General features: G+C 44.0%; 1 protein-coding gene across 1 annotated transcript; it reads left to right on the plus strand.

The window, feature by feature from the left end:
• Positions 1-305: 305 nt before the first annotated feature.
• On the plus strand, positions 306-4,432 carry GJD2 (gap junction protein delta 2). The gene is made up of 2 exons (XM_082735628.1): positions 306-1,093; positions 2,151-4,432. The coding sequence occupies exons 1-2, from the start codon at positions 1,023-1,025 to the stop codon at positions 3,043-3,045; spliced, it is 966 nt and encodes a 321-aa protein (XP_082591754.1). The 5' UTR covers positions 306-1,022; the 3' UTR covers positions 3,046-4,432.
• Positions 4,433-20,347: the final 15,915 nt, after the last annotated feature.

Below are 20,347 nucleotides of genomic sequence, written 5' to 3' on the forward strand. Positions count from 1 at the left end.
GAGCATCCGACCCACGGAAGCACGGAACTGCAGGCTCACTCTTTCACACTCAGTAGTCTCCAAAGGAGATTTAAAGGTGTCCTGCGGTCGCTCCCACTCACCTTCCCCCAACCAGCATCTCCATTTAGAGAGGGAGTTCTGGTTGTCTCCCCGAAGACAAAGAGCAAAAAGGTGAGGGACGCACGTAGAGAGGCCACACGACCTACTCGCGCCCCTCCCCGCTCACCCACGCGTCTGCTCCCGGCTCCCCCCACCCCTGCAGGGGACTGGCGGTCAGGTGAGGTTACCTGTGCGCCTCGAGAAGCCCCGAGGGGCGCCGCGATCCTTCCTCCCGAAGTCGCCCCACTCCCCGCCGGGTCCCCAGGACTCTTGCCCCCCTCTGCCCGCGCGCGCGCGTCCCCTGCCCCTCGGGCTCCAGCGCGCAGCGACAGCCGCGCGCCGCGCTCGGCTCCCCTCCGCCGACCTGGCGTGACGCAGGCAGAGTCTACTTAAGGGAGGATTAGAGGCGGCGGCCGCGGATTCCCGAGCCCGTCAGCCAGCTCCGCGCGCTCCGCCCGGGCCTCGCAGGCGGCAGCCCAGGAGCGCCCGGTGCCTGCTGAAGTGCTAGGCGCGGGGGCTGGTGCCGGGACCCTTCGCTGGCCCCCAACCCCGGGGCTGAGACCTCTCTCGGGCGGGCGAGAGCTCGGGGACCTGCACTCTGCCACCCCCGCCCCGCCCCTCTCCCCGACATCCGCGGGCTCCAGACCTGATCCCGGGACGGCGCGGGAGGTTGGTGCCCGCTCTTCCCACCGCGCCAGCTGCCCCATCGATCCGGGATCGCTACGATTTCTTTCCTCATTTCCCTCTTTTAAGTGCAATAAAAGGGAGAGGGGATTCCTGGATTTTTTTTTTAAAGAAATTGTTTGCTTCTTTAATCGGGGGTCAAGCGCTCCCAGTCGGGAGGTGCGGCCCAGGGAGGGGCCAGGAGCGGGAACGTGCCCGGTGCTGCCCAGTCTTTGTCTGCTGCCTCCGGATGCACAGCGATGGGGGAATGGACCATCTTGGAGAGGCTGCTGGAAGCCGCGGTGCAGCAGCACTCCACTATGATCGGGAGGTAAGGGCGCTGAGCCGGTCGTCAGCGGGCCCCGTCGGGCTACCCCGGGAGTCCCTTGGCACGTCCAGACCGAGCCCCGACAGCCCCCAACCCATCCACTGCCCCCTTCCCATCCTCTTCCATCCGTGCGCCTGTGTCCCTGAGTAATTGTGCACCCCATGTCCAGTGATCCCCCTCCCCCAGCTGCCCCTGATCAGCTCTCCATCACTTCCCCCTGAAGCACCACCGGGGGGGTTGATTCTTCTCTCATTAGGAAAGGAGTTGTCGGCTCAGTCGTGGTACCCCCACTCTCCGGAGTCAGAGCCAATCTCCATCCGGTTCCCTAAATAGAATCTACAAGGAAGGCAAGATTGTGTTTGGACAGAGAAGGGCAAATAGGGAGATGGATTTTTTCTTCAGAGCAGATGTATGTTTCCCCCCAAAATATTTCTTAAGCTAAACTGATTTGTCTGTTAAACTTAAGGTCTCAGAAAACCACACTCCCAATTGATACTTTTATGTCTTCCCATATATAATATATGTACTCATATGTATATACACTATATATATGTGTGTATATATATATGTATATATGTGGATAGTTATTCATAGCTGTTCATATAAAGCATTAAGTTCAATATTTATACTGAGGGTAAACTAAATATCCACTTGGGATAGTTATATGCACACTCTGTGTATAGACTTTGAAACATGTACTCTCTGTTCAGATATTTCATGTGCATTTGCCATATCCAGAATGAAGGTGTGCCTTTTGCCTCTGTATGTTCCATGTATGCAGGTGAAATCTATCTGTTGCCATACACCACATCTAGTGTATGGAGGTATATACATTCTTGAGACCCTTGTATTATGAAGTGTTTCCAATCTACCGGCAACCAGCATTAAGGGAAGAGCCAAAAAAGATTTCCTAGATTCCCAGCTCAGTACCACACAGGGTTGGACAGCTCCCCAGTCAAAGGACTGGCAAACACCAGAGCAGGGAAAGGAGGAGCCGGGGTTTCTTAAGTCAGTGACTAGACCCTTGAGAACCTCTCTCCCTCCCTCTTCCCCTGCTCAGGATCCTGTTGACTGTGGTGGTGATCTTCCGGATCCTCATTGTGGCCATTGTGGGGGAGACGGTGTACGATGATGAGCAGACCATGTTTGTGTGCAACACCCTGCAGCCCGGCTGTAACCAGGCCTGCTATGACCGCGCCTTCCCTATCTCCCACATTCGTTACTGGGTCTTCCAGATCATAATGGTTTGTACCCCCAGTCTCTGCTTCATCACCTACTCTGTGCACCAGTCCGCTAAGCAGCGAGAACGCCGCTACTCTACTGTCTTCCTGGCCCTGGACAGGGAACCCCCTGAGTCCATGGGGGGTCCTGGAGGAACTGGGAGTGGAGCCAGTGGTGGTGGCAAACGAGAAGATAAGAAGTTGCAAAATGCCATTGTCAATGGGGTGCTGCAGAACACAGAGAACACCAGCAAGGAGATGGAGCCAGATTGTTTAGAGGTTAAGGAGCTGACCCCACACCCATCAGGGCTGCGCACCGCAGCGCGATCCAAGCTCCGAAGGCAGGAAGGCATCTCCCGCTTCTACATTATCCAAGTGGTGTTCAGAAATGCCCTGGAGATTGGGTTTCTGGTGGGCCAATACTTTCTCTATGGCTTCAGTGTCCCAGGGTTGTATGAGTGTGACCGCTACCCCTGCATTAAGGAAGTGGAATGTTATGTGTCCCGGCCTACCGAGAAGACTGTCTTTCTAGTGTTCATGTTTGCGGTGAGTGGCATCTGTGTTGTGCTCAACCTGGCTGAACTCAACCACTTGGGATGGCGCAAGATCAAGCTGGCTGTGCGAGGGGCCCAGGCCAAGAGGAAGTCAGTCTATGAGATCCGCAACAAGGACCTGCCCCGGGTCAGTGTTCCCAATTTTGGCAGGACTCAGTCCAGCGACTCTGCCTATGTGTAAAGGGGCAGTTTGGGGGAAGGCCTGGGGAATGAAAAGGAGCCCCGAGGCAGATGAGCGCTCAGAGAGTGACTGTACCTGCCTTCATTTACCACTGAGATGTAGGACAAAAATGGTTAAGAGAAGACCTTGCATCAATGGAAGAGGAGAGCAAGCAGAACATGACCACGCATCACACCGTCGGTTCCTACCGAAACCATGGGGTTAGAGTGATGAGATGAATGAGTAGGACTTCCTTGGGCCCTCTTTGTTTATGGCCCAGTCTGATCCTGACAACAGTGTACCTGAACAGCTACCAAGTAGGACCTAGCTCTGCTGAGCTCTATATCCTGGTAAATGGCATGAGACAAATATTTCATTGGTACAAAATGTGTGACCTGTCTCAACACATCTCTTCATCCTGGGATGCAGGACAAACATCCTTGAGGCATCTTCCATGTACCTCCCTTATTAGCATGCCCCTCTCCCTCAACCCAGGATAGCATGCCAGCTTTTTTTCTGAATCTGGCCTTACAGTATACCTAATATGGTTTATCTGCAAGCTAGAGAGAATTACAGGGAGTTGCTTTTTGGAGAATGGCCACGGCAGAGGTTTCCATTAAAGCCCCATCCGACTAGCCCTTAGTCATTATGAAAACCTTCGGAATGTCTCAGTATTTCCAATTTTCTAACTCAAACTGCACTGGTGCTGTTTATTAGGGGCAGGGTTTGGGTGGGAGGGAGGGATTGGAATATGCAGCTATAACACTTCTGTGAGATGGTTGTTGCACTGTTAGGCATGTGGTTATGAGCTTTGGGATATTTCTGCCTTCCAGCTTGTGGACTTTGGCTAGCATTAAAAATATTTTGTCATTATTGTTAATATCAAGGGTGTCGACCTGAGCCACAGAATTTCTAACTGGTATATTTCACTCATTTTCTTACATAGTTCCGTTGTGCAACACAGCTGCACATCATTTTGCCATGGTTTGAATTTACCTGTGTGCTCACACCAGAGACCTTAATCAGCCCATGTGAATCTCAATTTATCATTTTTTCAGTTATTTCTGAAACACACACACAAGACCTAGCTTAAGAAACCTGGAACGAAACACTATTGGCAAACACGTGTTTACGGATGTTTATTTGAGACATATACCAAAGGTTCAAAAACCTGTTTCTTTGGACTGTGAATATGTTTCCTTCTCTTTGCTCTTATTTATTTAAGTGCCATACACTACCTTTCACATCCGCTGTGTATTTAGTTCAAGCATTGGCCAAGAAGAATATTCGGATAATTGCTTTTATGAAGCCCTCTATTTCCTTTGCATTATCATTTATGATTTCTGATTTAGATATGGACATGATGTAACACACAACTGAGGATTTGTTTAAAATAAAGTTCTTGCCTTTTTTTGTAAACTGGGAAGAGTCTGCATTTTTCTATTTTGATTGGGGTGTCTATTTATTTAAACACATGTTCACAAATGTTGCATATTCAAAAGAGCAGAATATTGGGGCCCCGAAGGGAGGAATGGATGACTGATAAAGTCCAACCAACCACTAACAGATGAGGAGAGGCTGGTACATTGTGGAATGTTTAGAAGAGTGTGATGAGACATTCAGATAGTAGTATTGACTAAATCCTTTCCATTGTAGCCAAGATTTCTCTGCTTGTCTAGGGATATTTCTTGTAATAAAATTCCAATACTATATCATATTAGCTCATCCCGGGAGTAGAATATTTTCTCCTTTCCATCGCATTTTTCTGCCATGGATCGTCACATTTGGCAGATATGCTGAACTCTCCATCATCTCTTTAAGACCTAATGTTTAAAATAGTGCTGACCTAATAGTTAAACAGAACCTCCTAGACCAGTACTGTCCAAAACAACTTTGTGAAATGATGGAAATTTCTACTGTCTGTGTTGCTCAATATGAGAACAACTAGCTAAATGTGGCTGTTGAGCTCTTAAAGTATGGCTAGTGCAACCGGCGGACTGAATTTCTAGCTTTATTTAATCTTAATTCATTTAAAAAGCCATATATGGTTAGCTGCTACTGTCTTATACAGCACAGTGTTAGACTATGCACAGTCAATCATTTCTTGTTGGGTTCTTTCCAAGGAGAAAGATCTCCTCCTTGTAGGTCATTAGACCTGACTTTTTAGTCATACATTTCACCATGATTTTTGAGCATTTCCTGTCTCCATGTGGTCCCATTAGCTCAGTAGGCTAGTGTTCTTCCTCTAGTTCTTTAATGCTCTTGACCTTATTCCATGAGCACTTGGTCTGAACATTGGGAAGCAACATGGCCTTTCCTGGTGATTGTTTCTCAAACACAATCGTGGCACTCTTTAACTATAGCAGAGCAGATGCCAATTTTAGAATGAAAATATGTTTATTTCGATCTATTGGTTTCCATCTGCAATACACATAGACAGTTGAAAATGATTATCCTTGAGTAAAGGAGCAGATCCTCCTCTGTTTTCTGTTTGGTGATCTAAAAATATTTGAAGACACCTCCCAGAGATGGAGGAAGAGTGTTGTTTGAGAGCTCTTAGCATATGCTTGGGTGTGAAAGAAGTAGGAATCTGTGTGGAAAACAAGGGCTGTTGTATTTATGCTGTGATATAAGATTAGAAGAACGATAGTGTATCAGTGGGGCTGATCTATTTCAGTTCTTTGATGTTTCCAAACACCCACAAATGGAAAGATTATTAGTTCACTTGTCAGAAGTGGAGGAGGGAATATACCTTCCTCTGGGCATATAGAGTCATCCCTCAGAATGACTGATCTATGTCAGTCCGATTCTGTTGCTTTCTACTTAATGAAGAAAATATACCGATGACTTGATGGTTCACATAGCTGTGTGATGGATGTGACCTTAATCTAGATGTACTTTGTGAGAGGATAGTGCAAATACATTCTCTTAGATTCAAAAGCCTTTTGGTGAACTGCAGGCCCTTTTGGCCCCTGTGTGAGTGTACGTGCGTGTGTGCACACACATGCACACGTGCACACATTGGTAGGGATAATGGGTGCCGGTGTATGAACTGGATTTAAAATTTTGGAGAATACACTAGACAGATCAAAGTTACTTAGTCTGGGAAGAGAAAAGCTGAAAGTACAGAATTTATAATTTTAAAACCCTCAGATATTTAAAGGGTTAGAAAAATGAGAGATAACAGCTGTGCCCTCTAGCCTCTGAGGACAGAGCCCAAGGACTGGATTTAAAATTGAGGGTGAAGGAAGCTACGAAAGCACCAGAAACCACATGGTTTTTCTTTTACCTCTCTGGGTTTTTTTTGTGGTTTTTTGTTTGTTTGTTTGTTTGTTTTTGTTTTTGTTTTTTGTCTTTTGTCTTTGAGAGAGAGCATGCACAGAAGCGGAGGGTAGGGGGCAGGTTGGGGTAGAGAGAGAGGGAGTGAGAGAAAATCCTAAGCAGTCTCTACGCCCAGAGAGGAACCCATACGGGGCTCTATGCGGGGCTCGATCTCATGACCCTGAGCTCATGATCTAAGCTGTAATCAAGAATCAGATGCTTTAACCAACTGCATCACCTAGGACCACCCTCCCTTTTTAAAAACATTGTTTCTTCTGCAGGGAATCCTTGTCCCACCACTCCTTGACTGAATGTTCCTGTTCACTGTCCACTTACACAGGCACCTGTACTAAACTCTTCTCCAGGCTGGCTTAGTGACCTTGCACTGAGCCTTCATAAAATTCACTGTTATGAGCTGCCTGGAGATGAGATGTTCTTCGATCAGTATGTGGCTCCTTGATGGTAGGAACTGGGCCTTACCCATTACGGCCATATGTGACCTTTCTTGTCAGTCTTCCATCTAAGAATGGTGTTATAGACCCACAGTGTATGAAAACTAAAAACATCCTGTGAAGACATGAAGTCGAGTCCTTTAGGATGCAGTTGAAGAACCCCAACAGTCTAAAATCAAGACAGTGGGTATCTTGGAAAATGATATAAGCATTCAACTTGGAGGACTGGAATATTTAGGAAACAGTATTTAGATTGGTTGTACTTTATTTTTTTACCAAGTGTGGTTTTTGTTTGTTGTTTTGGTGGGGGTTTTTTTGGTGTGTTTTTCCTGCTGCTACCATAACAAAAATCTTATAGACTGGATGGCTCAGATAACAAAAATGTATTTTCTCACAGTTCTGGAGGCTACATGTCCAATACCAAGGTGTGAATGGGTTTGTTTTTTTCTGAAGGCCCCTCTCCTTGGTTTGCAGATGGCCTCCCTGTTGTGTCTTGTTACGTCACATGGTGTTTCCTCAGTACACATGGGTGAACACCTGATGTTCCTCTGTGGGTCTAAATTTTCTCTTCTTATGAGGACATTAGATTAGATGAGGACCCCTCCCCCCAGTAGCCTCAGTTTAACTTAATTACTTCTGGAAAGGCCCTATCTCAAAATAAAGTCACATTCTGACCTGGGTGAACACAATTCAGCTTATAATACTAAGTGTTTTCAAACTTTTAGGTACCCTTATGGTTAGAGGGGTTGTTTAATTTAGTGCACAGAACAGGATGTGTTGGAGAAGGAAAGGGGCAGGATAGTTGATTGAACGGCAAGCCAGAACAATAGGTGTAAAGTGGATGGATCCTGAGCAAACCAAGATGTGTGGAAACTTTATTTAAGACAATAAATGGTCATTGAGCTCTTGCTCCAGGGCCTGGAAGCCTGGAGATAATAACAACCTGCATTGGCTCTTGAGAAGAGCTGTTGAAGCTACATCTCCAACAAAAAGATGAAAATGTATGTCAATAATAATGGGAAAACAGTATTTAAAAACACCAATGCCTTTGGCCCATTCCTGACCACCTAGTTTGGAATCTCTGATGTGGGAACCTAGCCATCAGGATTTTTTTATTTTCCGTACCTACCCAGGAGATTCTAATTTGTGGTCAGGCCTGAGAACAACGGAGTCAGAGACGTCCGCATAAAACGATGAGAATCAGATATTTGGAGCAGAAATTAGGAAGGGAGGAAAGGGAAGTATGAGGTTCTCCCTACAGAACTTCCCTTTTTATGTTGTATGTGAAGTTAGTGATGAAAAGTTATAGATGGAAGACTAAAAACAAGTCTCAAGTCTTCTGGAGTGGAAGCCATGGCTGTGGGTGTGAGAGGGCCTGACAGAGGGGAAAACCTGGAGTCGACAGAGGAGGAGCCCAGGATGGAGGCTGGAAAGAGCTGGCGAGCAGAGGATAGTTGCAAAGTGGTCTCATAAAGTTAAGGGAGGTGGAATCTCCAGGAAGAAGATCTGCTATTTGTTCAATTCAACTTCTAAAATAACTAAATAAATCTAGATAAAAGCCTCGAGAAATTCCATTAGATTTGGTGAGTGAGTGGGATGTGAGAAAGTAGAAACTGTGAGCACAGACTATCCTTTGCCCGAGCTACTTCCAGATCTCCTGCAGGTTCCATGGAAGCAATTAAAATTTGAGCAGACAGAGGGTAAATCATCAGTCTCATCTCAGCCAGAGCTCTGATATTCAGGCATGGCCAGCCAGCTCTGTTACCACTCAAAGTCTATGTTTATTTAGAAGAATTATTGCACACCAGCTAGACTGACCTGGTAGAACCAAGCCCAAATTAGTTGCTATGGTTAAAATGTGCTCAGCTTTGGGCCTTGAGGGCTATAGGCAAGGTCAGTGCATAAATCTAGAGATCAATGAGAGACATGGATGCCAAGTATCAGTGTATGACTTACTGTTGTGAATCAGATCCATTATTCGCCCAGGCCAGTGTTCTAAGTCTCTGACAACCATGGCAAATGGAGTTGTAAAGAATGAACCAGTCCTTCTCTCTGGCTCCAAAGACGAGGGATGTCCTCTTAAACATATTTAATTTAATAAATAAAGGATCTATCATCTATAACTATACCCCAAATCTCCAGTTTCCAACCCTTTCCTTGAAAGTCCCAATCTCCAAAACCAATAAACAACAGAGTCATTCAATCCAATTCAGTGCTTTCTTGAACACCGAAGGTGCACAAGGGCCTGGACCAGATCTTAGAGGACATATGGACAGGTGCGATGCTCTTCTACCCTCATAGGCCCTGCAGACTACCTGAGCAAAATGAGACAACTTCATAAGACAGAATTTGAACTGAGCCATACTCAAGGCTGAATGTATTCTGAGATCCAAGGAAGGAGACATCACATCCAATAATCCAGTGTGTGTGTGTGTGTGTGTGTGTGTGTGTGTGTGTGTGTGTGTGTGTTTGGGTAGGGGGTGTGGCAGAGGTATAGAAAAACTTCTCCAAGGTGGCACTAAAATGGGTCTCCTTGAAGAGGAGAGAAGTAGGTAGGGACCAATATAAATGTTTTCCTCTGGCAGAGAAGTCTACGGGTATATGTGGACGACTGGGGGATTTTGTTTTGCCTGGAGTAGTGGGAGGTGGGTTTGGAAAATGAGCAAACTGTATTGCACATCAAGCAAAGAAAGCCACAGTGAATTAGGTAGACATTGAGAAGATGCCCTTTTCAACAAAGCTCCTTAATGTCATCATTTCGAGCACGTCCAGGTCCCCAGGCATCAGCCACACTATTTCTGTCTGACGATGCTGAGATCCCATTTTGGGATCAGCTTTGATTTGGAAAACACATTTCAATCTCAAACAGTAAGGGATTGGAGCAAATATCCAGGGTGAGGGTTGGGGATTTGGCAGCATGGCCCCATTAATGTTAGTTGGGGTTAGTCTGCTAAATCCCAGACACAGAACAGAATCCTTATGTTTATTCACCAGTGGTGACCTTTCTGCTGTAAATTGATATAATATTTCAGAATCACTTAGACCCGATAAAGCTTTGCAGCATCTCACTACCCTAAAAGGGAAATCTCTCTGAAAATTGCTGCTGTGTGCACCAAAATGTCTGTATTTTTAGGCAACTCTGACCAGTAGGAACATATGGGCACCTAAATATAGATTTGGTGAACGTTGATACCTCTGAGACATTTGATGGGGGAACTTTATATGTTACACCTGTCTCCAGGTAACGGCCACGTTTTTTGCACATGATTTTTTTTAAAAAATTCTCTTTTTCATAATTTTCTTCTTTTTTCCCTCCACATTTTTATTTTCTCAATGACAACAACAGAAAAAAAATCACAGAAGGCTTTTCATGTGAAATCTGAATGGTCTAAAGATTTCTATTCATGATTTTAATAATAGCAAATATATGTTAAATACATTCCCTCTTAATCCTTACAACAGCCCTGGAAGGAGAGTGCTAAGTATGACTACACCCATTTTCAGCTAAGGGAACCAAGTGTAGGTGTCAAATCAACTTGCCTAGGTTATACAACTAGACCATAGTGTATCTGGGTTCCAGTCCCGGCAGTGGGATATTGAAGTCACGTTTTAATCGTTTATGATGCTTCTTCTGAGAAAGCTCTGCTAGATGAGGTCTCAGGAAACCTGACTCATTGGTCTGATGGTTTTAATTTTTTATTTAAATTCTATTTAGTTAACATGTAGTGTATTATTAATGTGGGGGGTAGAATTTAGTGATTCATCAGTTGCATACCATAGCCAGAGTTCACCACATCATGTGCCCTCTTTCATGCCCATCACCCAGTTACCCCATCCCCCCATTACCCCATCCCCCCCACCTCCCCTCCAGCAGCCCTCAGTTTGTCTCCTAGAGTTAAGAGTCTCTTGTGGCAAAACCATGGTGAGCTTTAACACAGATGGGACAGAACTCAGTTCTCTGACTTGAAGTCTGGTGCACGTTGCAGTCTACATGGCTTCTTGACTCATCTAATGTTAAGTTCTAGACTGTCAGGAAAGAAATCTGGAAATATTAGAGAAATGACTGTATTCTCAAAAAGAGGTTTCTAATACTTCTAAAGAGGTCTCTAGGAAATGTGGCAGGCCAATCTTGAGGGGAGGATGTTGGACTTGGTCTCTCAGGAACTTAGATTTCCTCAGTGCAGTTAGAACACAGGGCTCTCACTTGGACTACCCACCAAGTAGAAGCTAAAGTGAACGTTCTGGAGAGGCAGCCAGACCTGCATGTGATCCTCCTTTTAGCTATTTTCCATGATATCAGAGATGAGGAAATACAAGGAAGCACTTTTACTTAAAAACAAAAACAAAAAAACACAACCTAGCAATCATTTCCCCCAATTATAGAAGTAACACCTATTCAGAGGAGAGAAGAGCACAATGAGAAAAATTCTGTCACTCAGAGAATCATCGCTAACCATGTCTGTCCTTTGGTGTATACCTGTGTAGGGCTTCTACTGCATAGGTACAAAGACCGGTGCACACGGGACCATGTATGTATGTTTTCTAGAGATAACATCACAGTGTCCATATTGTTTTGAGACCTTTCTTCTTTTAGGTATAGATGGTTAGTATCTTCCACATCAACAAGGAAGTTTGCAATATGTTTTTGATTAGTGGATAAATATTCTATGATATAGTGGTACCACAATTTACTTGAACAGTTCCCTAGGCTTGGATATTTGGGTTGTTTCCAGTTGTCACTGTTATATGCAAAAGTAGGGTAAACATCACTGCACACTTACCAGACAGTCTCTACAGGATAGCTGGATTACAGAGTAGGCACCTAACATTTGATGCTACAGTTTACCTAATCTTTAAAATGTCAACTTGGGGATGTTCGTAGCTGTTAATAGTTAATAAAACGTTCAAGAAGCAGATAATTTCTGAGATTCTAGAAAAACTGGTTTATAAGATAAGAATACACAGTAAGTCTCCTCACATTTGCTTTTGGGGGAAAGGGTGGAAGGGAAAGCATTTGGGGGTTCATTTTTGTATTTTACTGAAAACAATCTGTGTGTGTGTGTGTGTGTGTGTCTGACTGTGTCTGTGTCTGGGTCTGCATTGGTAGCTAACTAAATATAAGGTCACAGCACAGAGACTCTGAGTGACTGTGACTCTGGAATTTGAGAAAAAAATCTTGGCCCAAGGGTTGAAGATGAGCATCATGCATGACCAGGTCAGGAAAGCATCCTGGAGGATTCATAAAATGATGGCAAAGTTGTGAGTGAGAAAACTAATGGATACCGAAGATCTGCTTGTGCATCGGGTCATGAACCAGCCTTGGCTATAGAAAGCCTATAACTAGACCCACACTGAGTGATCAATACCCAGCCAGTGCATCACAAGCAGGAGACAGAGCCCTAACTCCTGGTCACATAAGTGATCTCAACCACAAAGCTTTCCTGTGCTGACATGAGGCCTACAAAACCCAAAGACAAGTGGCAGCTATGGAAATTTTATAAGGGAACGACCGTTAAAACTTACATGTTATACGTTGGGGGGTTAAAAACCAGGCTAGAAAGGGCACGTCAGATAGCCAGTGCTTATTAGAAGGATCAAAAATTTGCAAAGGAACACTTTTTCTATCAAGTTACTCTGAAATGTATTTAAATGAAGGTACATTTGATAAAAATAGCAGTTTCTTTCTCTGTGTCTGGGTGCTAATGAGCCCGACAGGCATTTATTCCTCACTTTGATATATTTGTTCTCCTTACCACACTTCTCTCTGCACTCTTAGGGTCCTCGGGTGTTGAAATGAGGGTGGCTAGTCCTTCAAAAGATTTTCCTAGGTGAGAAAGTACAATGACGTAATGACTTCTTTTTTAAGGAACGAGGGGAGAAGGAAGGTGAATGGTGGGCAGAAAAAGTAACGTTTTAAGAAAATTGGAAGTCAAACTCTAACTCCACTTGTCTGCATACTTTGTGAGGATAATATTTCACATCTAGCCTCATGTGCTTGGGGGCTCTTTGGGGTCAAAGAATTACATGAGGAAAATAGGAGAATGGTCGCTGGAGAGTAGCTACAAGCATAGGCTTTACAGTCAAAGTGCCCTATAAAAATAATAGGGACCCATAATATAGTATCCCATGATCATCTCTGATTAATGCACTTGGTGCATTCATTCTAGAAGCAAATACTAAGTCTCCATGTGGGTCAGACACTGAATTACCTTCTTGACTCTCATTTTCTAGTAGTGTTGTCTGGGCGGTTGTGTAACCTCTGAAACCTCAAGTTTCCAGATCTGTAAAATGGGAATATAATAAAACCATCTATTTCATTGGGTCATTGGAAGTTTTAAATTTGATTATGTCTGTAAAAAGAATTCCTTACATTGCCTGATACCAAGTGCTTTAAAAATGTTGCTGTTTTATTATAATGATTATTACTATTGAGATTCCAGGTATTGGATAAGGCCACTGGCACACTGAGTTCACAGCCTTTTCTGCAAGAAGACTGAAAAAGAAGAAGAGAACATAGGAAGCTAGGTCTGGGTAGGAATATCAGCTTTTTCCCATCTTCCAGTTTGTCTCAAGTCTCTGCAATGATTCCCAGGGTCGATTTAATGGAAGGAGCAGGTACATGTAGGGAAAACATGGTCTAAGCCAGCTCTGACACCAAAGATGGACTGGGCTGCCAGAACATCAGATTCCTTGCTGAGGGAAGAATGGCTAGGAAAGAAATAAGTTGGCTCTACTGCAAACTCTACTTCCATGTGTGTAGATCTTCAGAGTGTCCAACACGATGTTATCCCCATTCTGAGATGATCCCCCTCGGAAATCTTGTAAGACAGAATAGAAAATAACCCCATCCTATAGATGAGCAAGTGAGGTTTAGAGAAACTTCTTCTTCAAACAGCCAGGTTACAAGTCAGAATTGAAACCAAACCCTACTCCAAACACAAACTTTTAGTTACTAGAATGTTCTGTGGCTCCTAAGACTGGCCTCTTTATAGTTCATGTGAATATCTGCTCTTAGGAGGGCTTTTCTGGGCAGAGGGAAACTTATTTTAACCTTGACCAAATAAGAGCATGATTAAATAAACAAACATTTTGGAGACATTGCAAAGCACATGTAACAAATTCTAAAACCAAAAAGAAACTTGAAAAATATTATTGTTATTATCTCTCACCCTGACCTTGACTCTTGATGAAGATGAAGAGGAACTGACAGCCATTTTAGTTTATTCGTGGACTCCTTGGACATTACTAATGGACTCTTTTTTTAATTAACAGATGTGAAATTTTTATGGACAGTGTCTGGCACATGGTATGTCCTCACTAAACTCAGGTATTGTCAATTGAAAAATAATTTTATCAAATGCTTCTTAATGGTTTTCTGGGTAATAATGTATTTGGTAACCACAACAGGCCTATAGGCCCATTTTTTAAATTTTTATTTATTTATTTATTTTAGGGAGCGAGAGTGCATGCATGAGGGGGAAGGGGAAGGGGGAAGGGGGAAGGGGTAGAGGGAGAGATACAATCTTAAGCGGGCTCCACACCCAGCAGGAGCCTGTTGCAGAGATTGACTTTCCAACCCTGAGATCATGACCTGAGCCAAAATCATGACCTGCTTAACCAAATGAGCCACCCAAGTGCCCTTCATAAGCCCATTTTAGAGAAGAGGTAGCTGAAACCCAAAAAGGTTATAAAGAGCTAAGTCTGTTATAAACTTCTTTTTGGCTATATGTATTTGCATATAAAAAAAGTCTGCAAGGAATATACCCATCTCTGAGTGGTAAAGAAATTGACTGATTTTAAATATAGCTTATGGATTTTCCACAAATACAAATACAATATAATTTACAATACTTAGATATATTATTGATATATTATGGTGATATATTTACTTTTGAAATCTTACAAGAATTTTTACTTAACTGGATTTAGAGGAAAGTATGGAGTTTAAAACTGATCTTCTGTGACTTTACCTTTCTCAGTTGTTTATTCATCAACGTTTTCTCAAATACTCAGATTAAATACACCATCAGTTTCCAGACTGGGCCCTGACTGCCACAAGAAACCACATACTCCCTACTAATGCAATGTTCTCCTGAGAGAGGTATTTTCAGACCCATATTACAGATGGAAAAACTGAGGTGAGTGGCTAGCTTGTCCAAGGCTACAAGGAGAGGATTGGTGTATATGATCTAATTTTGTCTTCTCCAAAATCTTATAATAAGCTTAAGAAAGCAGATGGAGGTGGAAGGGCAGAGGTAAGGGCTCAAGTCACTGACGGTTAAAGAGAGAAAGACTCTTGGTTGAATTTATCCTCCTTATGGATGATTCTAGAATCCCAAAACATTGTGTGGCAGGATTTGGGTACAGTAAGGGTAGAAAGGGGAGGCAGTGAGTAGCTATGAAGGTGGACTCTCCACTGAGATTGGCCTGGTAACACTGGGAGATGATTTGGGACATTGGGGAGAATAGATTTGTAAGACTCATCCCACAAGTAATTGAGAAATTCCAAGGCTGTCTCTGCCTTAGTCAGACTTGATTCCAAATAACTGGCCAAAATTTCTCATAGGCCAATACCCTTCCTTTCTTCCTACTTTCCTTCCTTCCTTCCTTCCTTCCTCTTGGCTATATGTATTTGCATATACTTTATCTTCTGGAGCTTTGATTGCTTGAAAGTTCTCCCTTATGTTGTCCTGAAATCTCCTCCCAGAAACTGAGGCACCTTTTGGAGAAGAGCCCAATAAAAAAGGTGTTTTTGTTTTCTGAATTTTTCCCATTCAAGCTCAACCACCAGGTTTGCCATCTGGGATGGAGTTATGGCCATTGGCTTTCTTCTACCATGTTCCCAGTAGGAAGGAAATCATTCTGAAATTCCAGGGTTTTGGAATTGGAAAAGACTGGGCATGGAGAAGTGTGTTAGAATGTCAGAGGATGTGTGTACTAGATCCAGTGACTCTCTCTTTGTCAGGAGTAAGAATTTCATTCTGAAAAAAGAGAAATTAAATTCTAGTAGCAGGAGCATTATTTACCCTACACACACGCAATGATCATTGTACCAGGTTCATGTTTGGAAAAACAGACAAATTTGTTTGTTCATTCAGATCAAACTGGTATCAAAGAACCACAAATCCATATGTTGCCTTTTCTGTTTTGGTTGCTAGGCACACGGGATTCACGGGAAGCTTGCTAAATATGTTTGACACATTTTCGCATGTGAATCATAAATATTAGTGGATTCCTTTCAGGAGTGACTGTCATTCAGAAATAGAGCTTGAACCAAGCTTTCCTCTAGAAAAAAGACCTGGATTTCAGACTGAAACAAGGCCTGACCTGGCGTGGGAGCAGGTCCCCAGGTATCGGGGGCAAGAGTAGTGAAAATGACAGTCCTTTATGATTGTCCGCCATTTTGCAGTCAACAAACTGTCTCCCCATTCACAATCTCATTTGACCCTCACAACTCCCCTGTCAGATAGGCATTAGGGCTGGCAGCTGCCTCTGTTCCAGGAATAAAGTCGTGGGCACCTAAGAGCCATCACGAGAGGAGAAACCCTCGGGACGAGATTCTCCTGAACACGATTCTGGCTCATGTGGGCCGTTCTGGGGCTGTGGAGTGTAGGAAAGCACACTCCACCACCATGCTGAGTCCAGACATTTCATCTCTTATCTTGGTTTACTCTGTACCGAGCCAGTGGCGCTTGCATAAATGTCCTTCTGGCATGAGGGAGGGAGGGGGAGAGCGAGAGAAGGGAAACAGCAGCTGTCAGCAGAGTGTCAGGCTGGGGACCTGCCATCTCGTTGAGCAGAGCTCCAACAGTGTCCTGGGTACAGCTCTAATCATGGGTGATGGGATTGTCCCCAGGCTCGGGATTACTTCTAGCTCTTAAAGAGAACATGGAGAGAGGGTCCCTTGACCGTTACCAAGGTGTCACTTGTAAATCATTAACCAGGCACAGAGAAAGGAACCAGAGAGAGGTGAAAATAAATGAACCCTGACACTGAGGCCTCCCCATGTCTCATCTCTGATGGTTAGTATCTGAACATTAATCTTACCTGGTTATCACAAGCATGCAATATGTTGGGAGTGGGGCTATGTTTTGAACTTGGTTTAACTCTGTAGAGTCTTTTAACATTTAGGGTTTTCCACACGGGCTGGAAAAGCTCCCTCTATCTCTTGGGGGATCTGATGGCTCCCCCTGCCTCCAACAGTACCAAGGATGGCTGGGCTCTCAGTGGCCACTCTTCTTGATGTCATGTCTCTTCCTTCTCTGCTTCTCCCTGGTGGATCATTGCACAGACACACGGTAGGCCGCACTCCAAGGACTCAAAGCCTACAGAGTCTTCCTTTTTTCTCTGAGGGTCCACTACTTAAAAGGACATCAGGAAATAAGACTGGTAAATGGGAAGAATGGTGGAAGCTGGTTGGTCAGCACATAAGAAATTATTACATCTCTGCTTTGTGTGTGGAAAGTGTCCATAATAAAATGTTTTTGAAAAGAAAATCCCTCAAGAAGAGTGGATTTGACTGAAGCACAGAATGGAAGTCTTGATTCATTCAGGCTCTGGAGTCAGGCTAGCCCAAGAGCAAATCCCAGCTTGGCCAACTTCCAGCATGGCCACTTCCCTTAACTTCTTGAGACTTCCCTCTCTATAAAATCAGAAAAAATTAGTTACCTCATCAGTTTCCTGGCAGCATTGAGTGAGATAACAAATTTTTCTGAAGTGATGGAAATCATCTTTACTAAGTTTAAGGAAAAAGGGGGAATGTAGTATAAGGATCTAAGGATACTTCCAAATTCAAAGACAGAACTGCAGCTGACTGTCAAGAGTGAAATGAATCAGGGATTCCAAGGTCATAAAGGAACATACTTGGGTTCATGTCTCTGGGCCTGTCTGCATGATTGGTCTACTGCTCCCTCTGCCTTGGACCAGCTGTCTCTGTTGCCAGTCTGCACAAATGAAAATCTGGCTGGCAACCACAGCTCCCAGGTTTACCTTCTTTCAATTCAATTGTACAACCAGGCTGAGCTTGGATTGCCTGAGTTTTCTGGAGCACCTCTTTTGTCTAGCTTGAGTAAGGAAGAGGTCTACTCCTATACCCAATGGTGAAGGCCAAGAGCTATGGTAACACTGTGTTAACACGGAGAATCCCATGGTGGCCCTGTGAGTGGAGTTGGCAAGAAGTTCCCAAAGGAAAGGAGAGCAGTCTCCAAACAGGGTGACGTGGGAAGGTGCTGGACAGACGAAATGATGAGTCAAAATACAAAATACTTAGAACATAGTAGTTTGTAGTCAAGTATTGGTTCCTACTCATTTGAATTGATTCATCTTCATGCCCTTTGAGCAAAGTCTTAGGGTAGCCTAACAGTAAGAAGAGGAGAAAATCAATTACAACTCTTCCTGTATCCTTCATTCCCGTGTGCCTCCTCTGTGCCAGGCAAAAAGCAACAAACAGAGATGAAAACCCCTTCCCTCATGGCTGATGATGGAAAGATACAACAAAAGCCAAAATACATAAGATGGATCTCCTCAGAGTACATGGAATTGGAAGCGTGCGGATTATCGTTCTAAACAGGGGGCTGACAAGAGAGCGCCATTTGCACAGTGACTTGAAGAAGGTGAAGGAGTTAGCCATGTGGGTCTCCAGGAGAAGAGTATTCCAAGTACAAGGAACAGCAGACACCAAAGGCCTGAGTTCAGAGTGAAAGGCAGGAAGGTCACCATAGCTAGAGTGGAGTGAGAGGAAGGAAGTGCATGAGATAGAAAACCAATGACCCTTACCCAGACCTTTTGGAGTTTTCTACCCGAGGAAGAGGAGGAGTGATGTGATAAATACTAATGCTGGTGGCCAGAGCACCTGTCTCCACCATTCTTTAATGACCTCTAAGAAAACTGTTTCTGATGGGAGATAGCCAGTGTAAGTCAGTTTCTAACACCGTAAGAGTACCAGGAAATTACAGACGGAGTTGCAGACTGAAGGTCCAGCTGCATATTAGTGTCACAATACTCCTAACTTCCACAGGGCTGTTCCCCAAGCACCTGAAATAGATGCAGTGCTGGTGGGACATCCACGGGCTCCGAGAAGATTGAATGACCAGTGGCCGGGCCACTGTAAGAAAGAAAACTAATCACCATTTCCAAGAGATGCCAACATACAATTTTTTTCAATGCCCTTAATTCTGCATATAAATCAAGAGATGATAAGGTCGTGCCAGAGGAAAAAGCCCCTGTTATGGGACCGTGTCCCACAGCCCCTTCTGCAATGGTCACAGCAGAGAATTTTGAGCAAGGGCATTAGTTACCAACGGGCCAGGAGAGAAGGGAAAAGGAGAGCCAGAGAGAGGTCCTCTGTTTCCAGAAAATCAGCACCAATGCAAAGCCCACATGAATGTACTGCTTTTCTCTGGAAGCCATGATCCATTTAGTACCAAACAGACTGTACTCTCGTGCCACACGTGGCTGGTTCTGAGCCTTGGGCAGCCACACGTAAGAAAGAACACATGGTCATTGGGGGAGGGATTCCAGAAGTTAAGCACCTGTCAAACATCTGGCCAGAATGAAAGAGGGAAATGTAATTTAGACAGAGGAAATGAATTACAAAGGAGAAGCAAAGCAAATCTAGTCCTCCTGTAGCAGGTGGTCCAGGAAAAGGAGGGGGGGGGGAGGAATAAGCCTCTTAACTGACCTAGATTAGTAACAATATTCTCCCCCTTTAATAACTGCTTCTGACAATCAGAGCAGGGAACTTCTTCCTATTTGGAATAGGTAGTGTCTCAAAGAGGAGCCATGTCTAACAGGTAATTTGCATCTCTCATTAAACATGTGACAAAATATGTAAACATGGGGTGCCTGCAGGTCTCAGTCGATGAAGAGACCCACTCTTGATTTCGCCTCAGGTCCTGGTCTCAGGGTCGTGAGATGGAGCCCCTTGTTGGGCTCCATGCTGGGCAGGGAGCCTGCTTAAGATTCTCTCTCTCCCTTTGCCCCTCCCCCCAACTCTCTCTCCATCTCACACCCACACACACAAAAAGGCAATAAAATGTATAAACATACACAAATATATCAGTTACATGGAGGAATGAAATGAGGCAAGGCAGAGGAAGTAGGACATATTTCCACATTTTTCTCGCTTGTGTACACTTTGGTATATTGACCAACATGTGAATTTGGTTTTCTAACCATGATATGAATTCTAATAACTATCAGTTCTCCTGGACATCTTTGACACCAACAGCAGAGGATCTGGGGGTAAAATATGCCAAATCACACTATATCACAGAGCACATCATTATTAGAATGTGGGTCTACCTATCTACCTATTCATATCTAAATCAATCAATTATCCATCTACCATCTATCAATCATCTATATAATAAGCAGTCCAAATATATGACACAAAATTCAAAATTTATATATTCTTATCACCACTCCATCTCTAGTCACATTCCTGGGATCAGAAAGAGCGTATGCATCCTTTGTTTCATGGTATCATATCCAGCATTCCCACATTGCCTTTTTCCTTAAGAAAATAACACTGACATGGCTCCGTATCAGTA

This window comes from Mustela nivalis, assembly GCF_964662115.1.
Source record: "Mustela nivalis genome assembly, chromosome: 6".
Taxonomy (NCBI): Eukaryota; Metazoa; Chordata; class Mammalia; order Carnivora; family Mustelidae; genus Mustela; species Mustela nivalis.

Bases quoted from the DNA above. Each gene is read 5' to 3' on its own strand.
- GJD2 (XM_082735628.1), top strand. From the start codon at position 1,023: ATGGGGGAATGGACCATCTTGGAGAGGCTGCTGGAAGCCGCGGTGCAG. The intron at 1,094-2,150 runs GTAAGGGCGCTG...TCCCCTGCTCAG, and splicing joins CACTCCACTATGATCGGGAG to GATCCTGTTGACTGTGGTGG.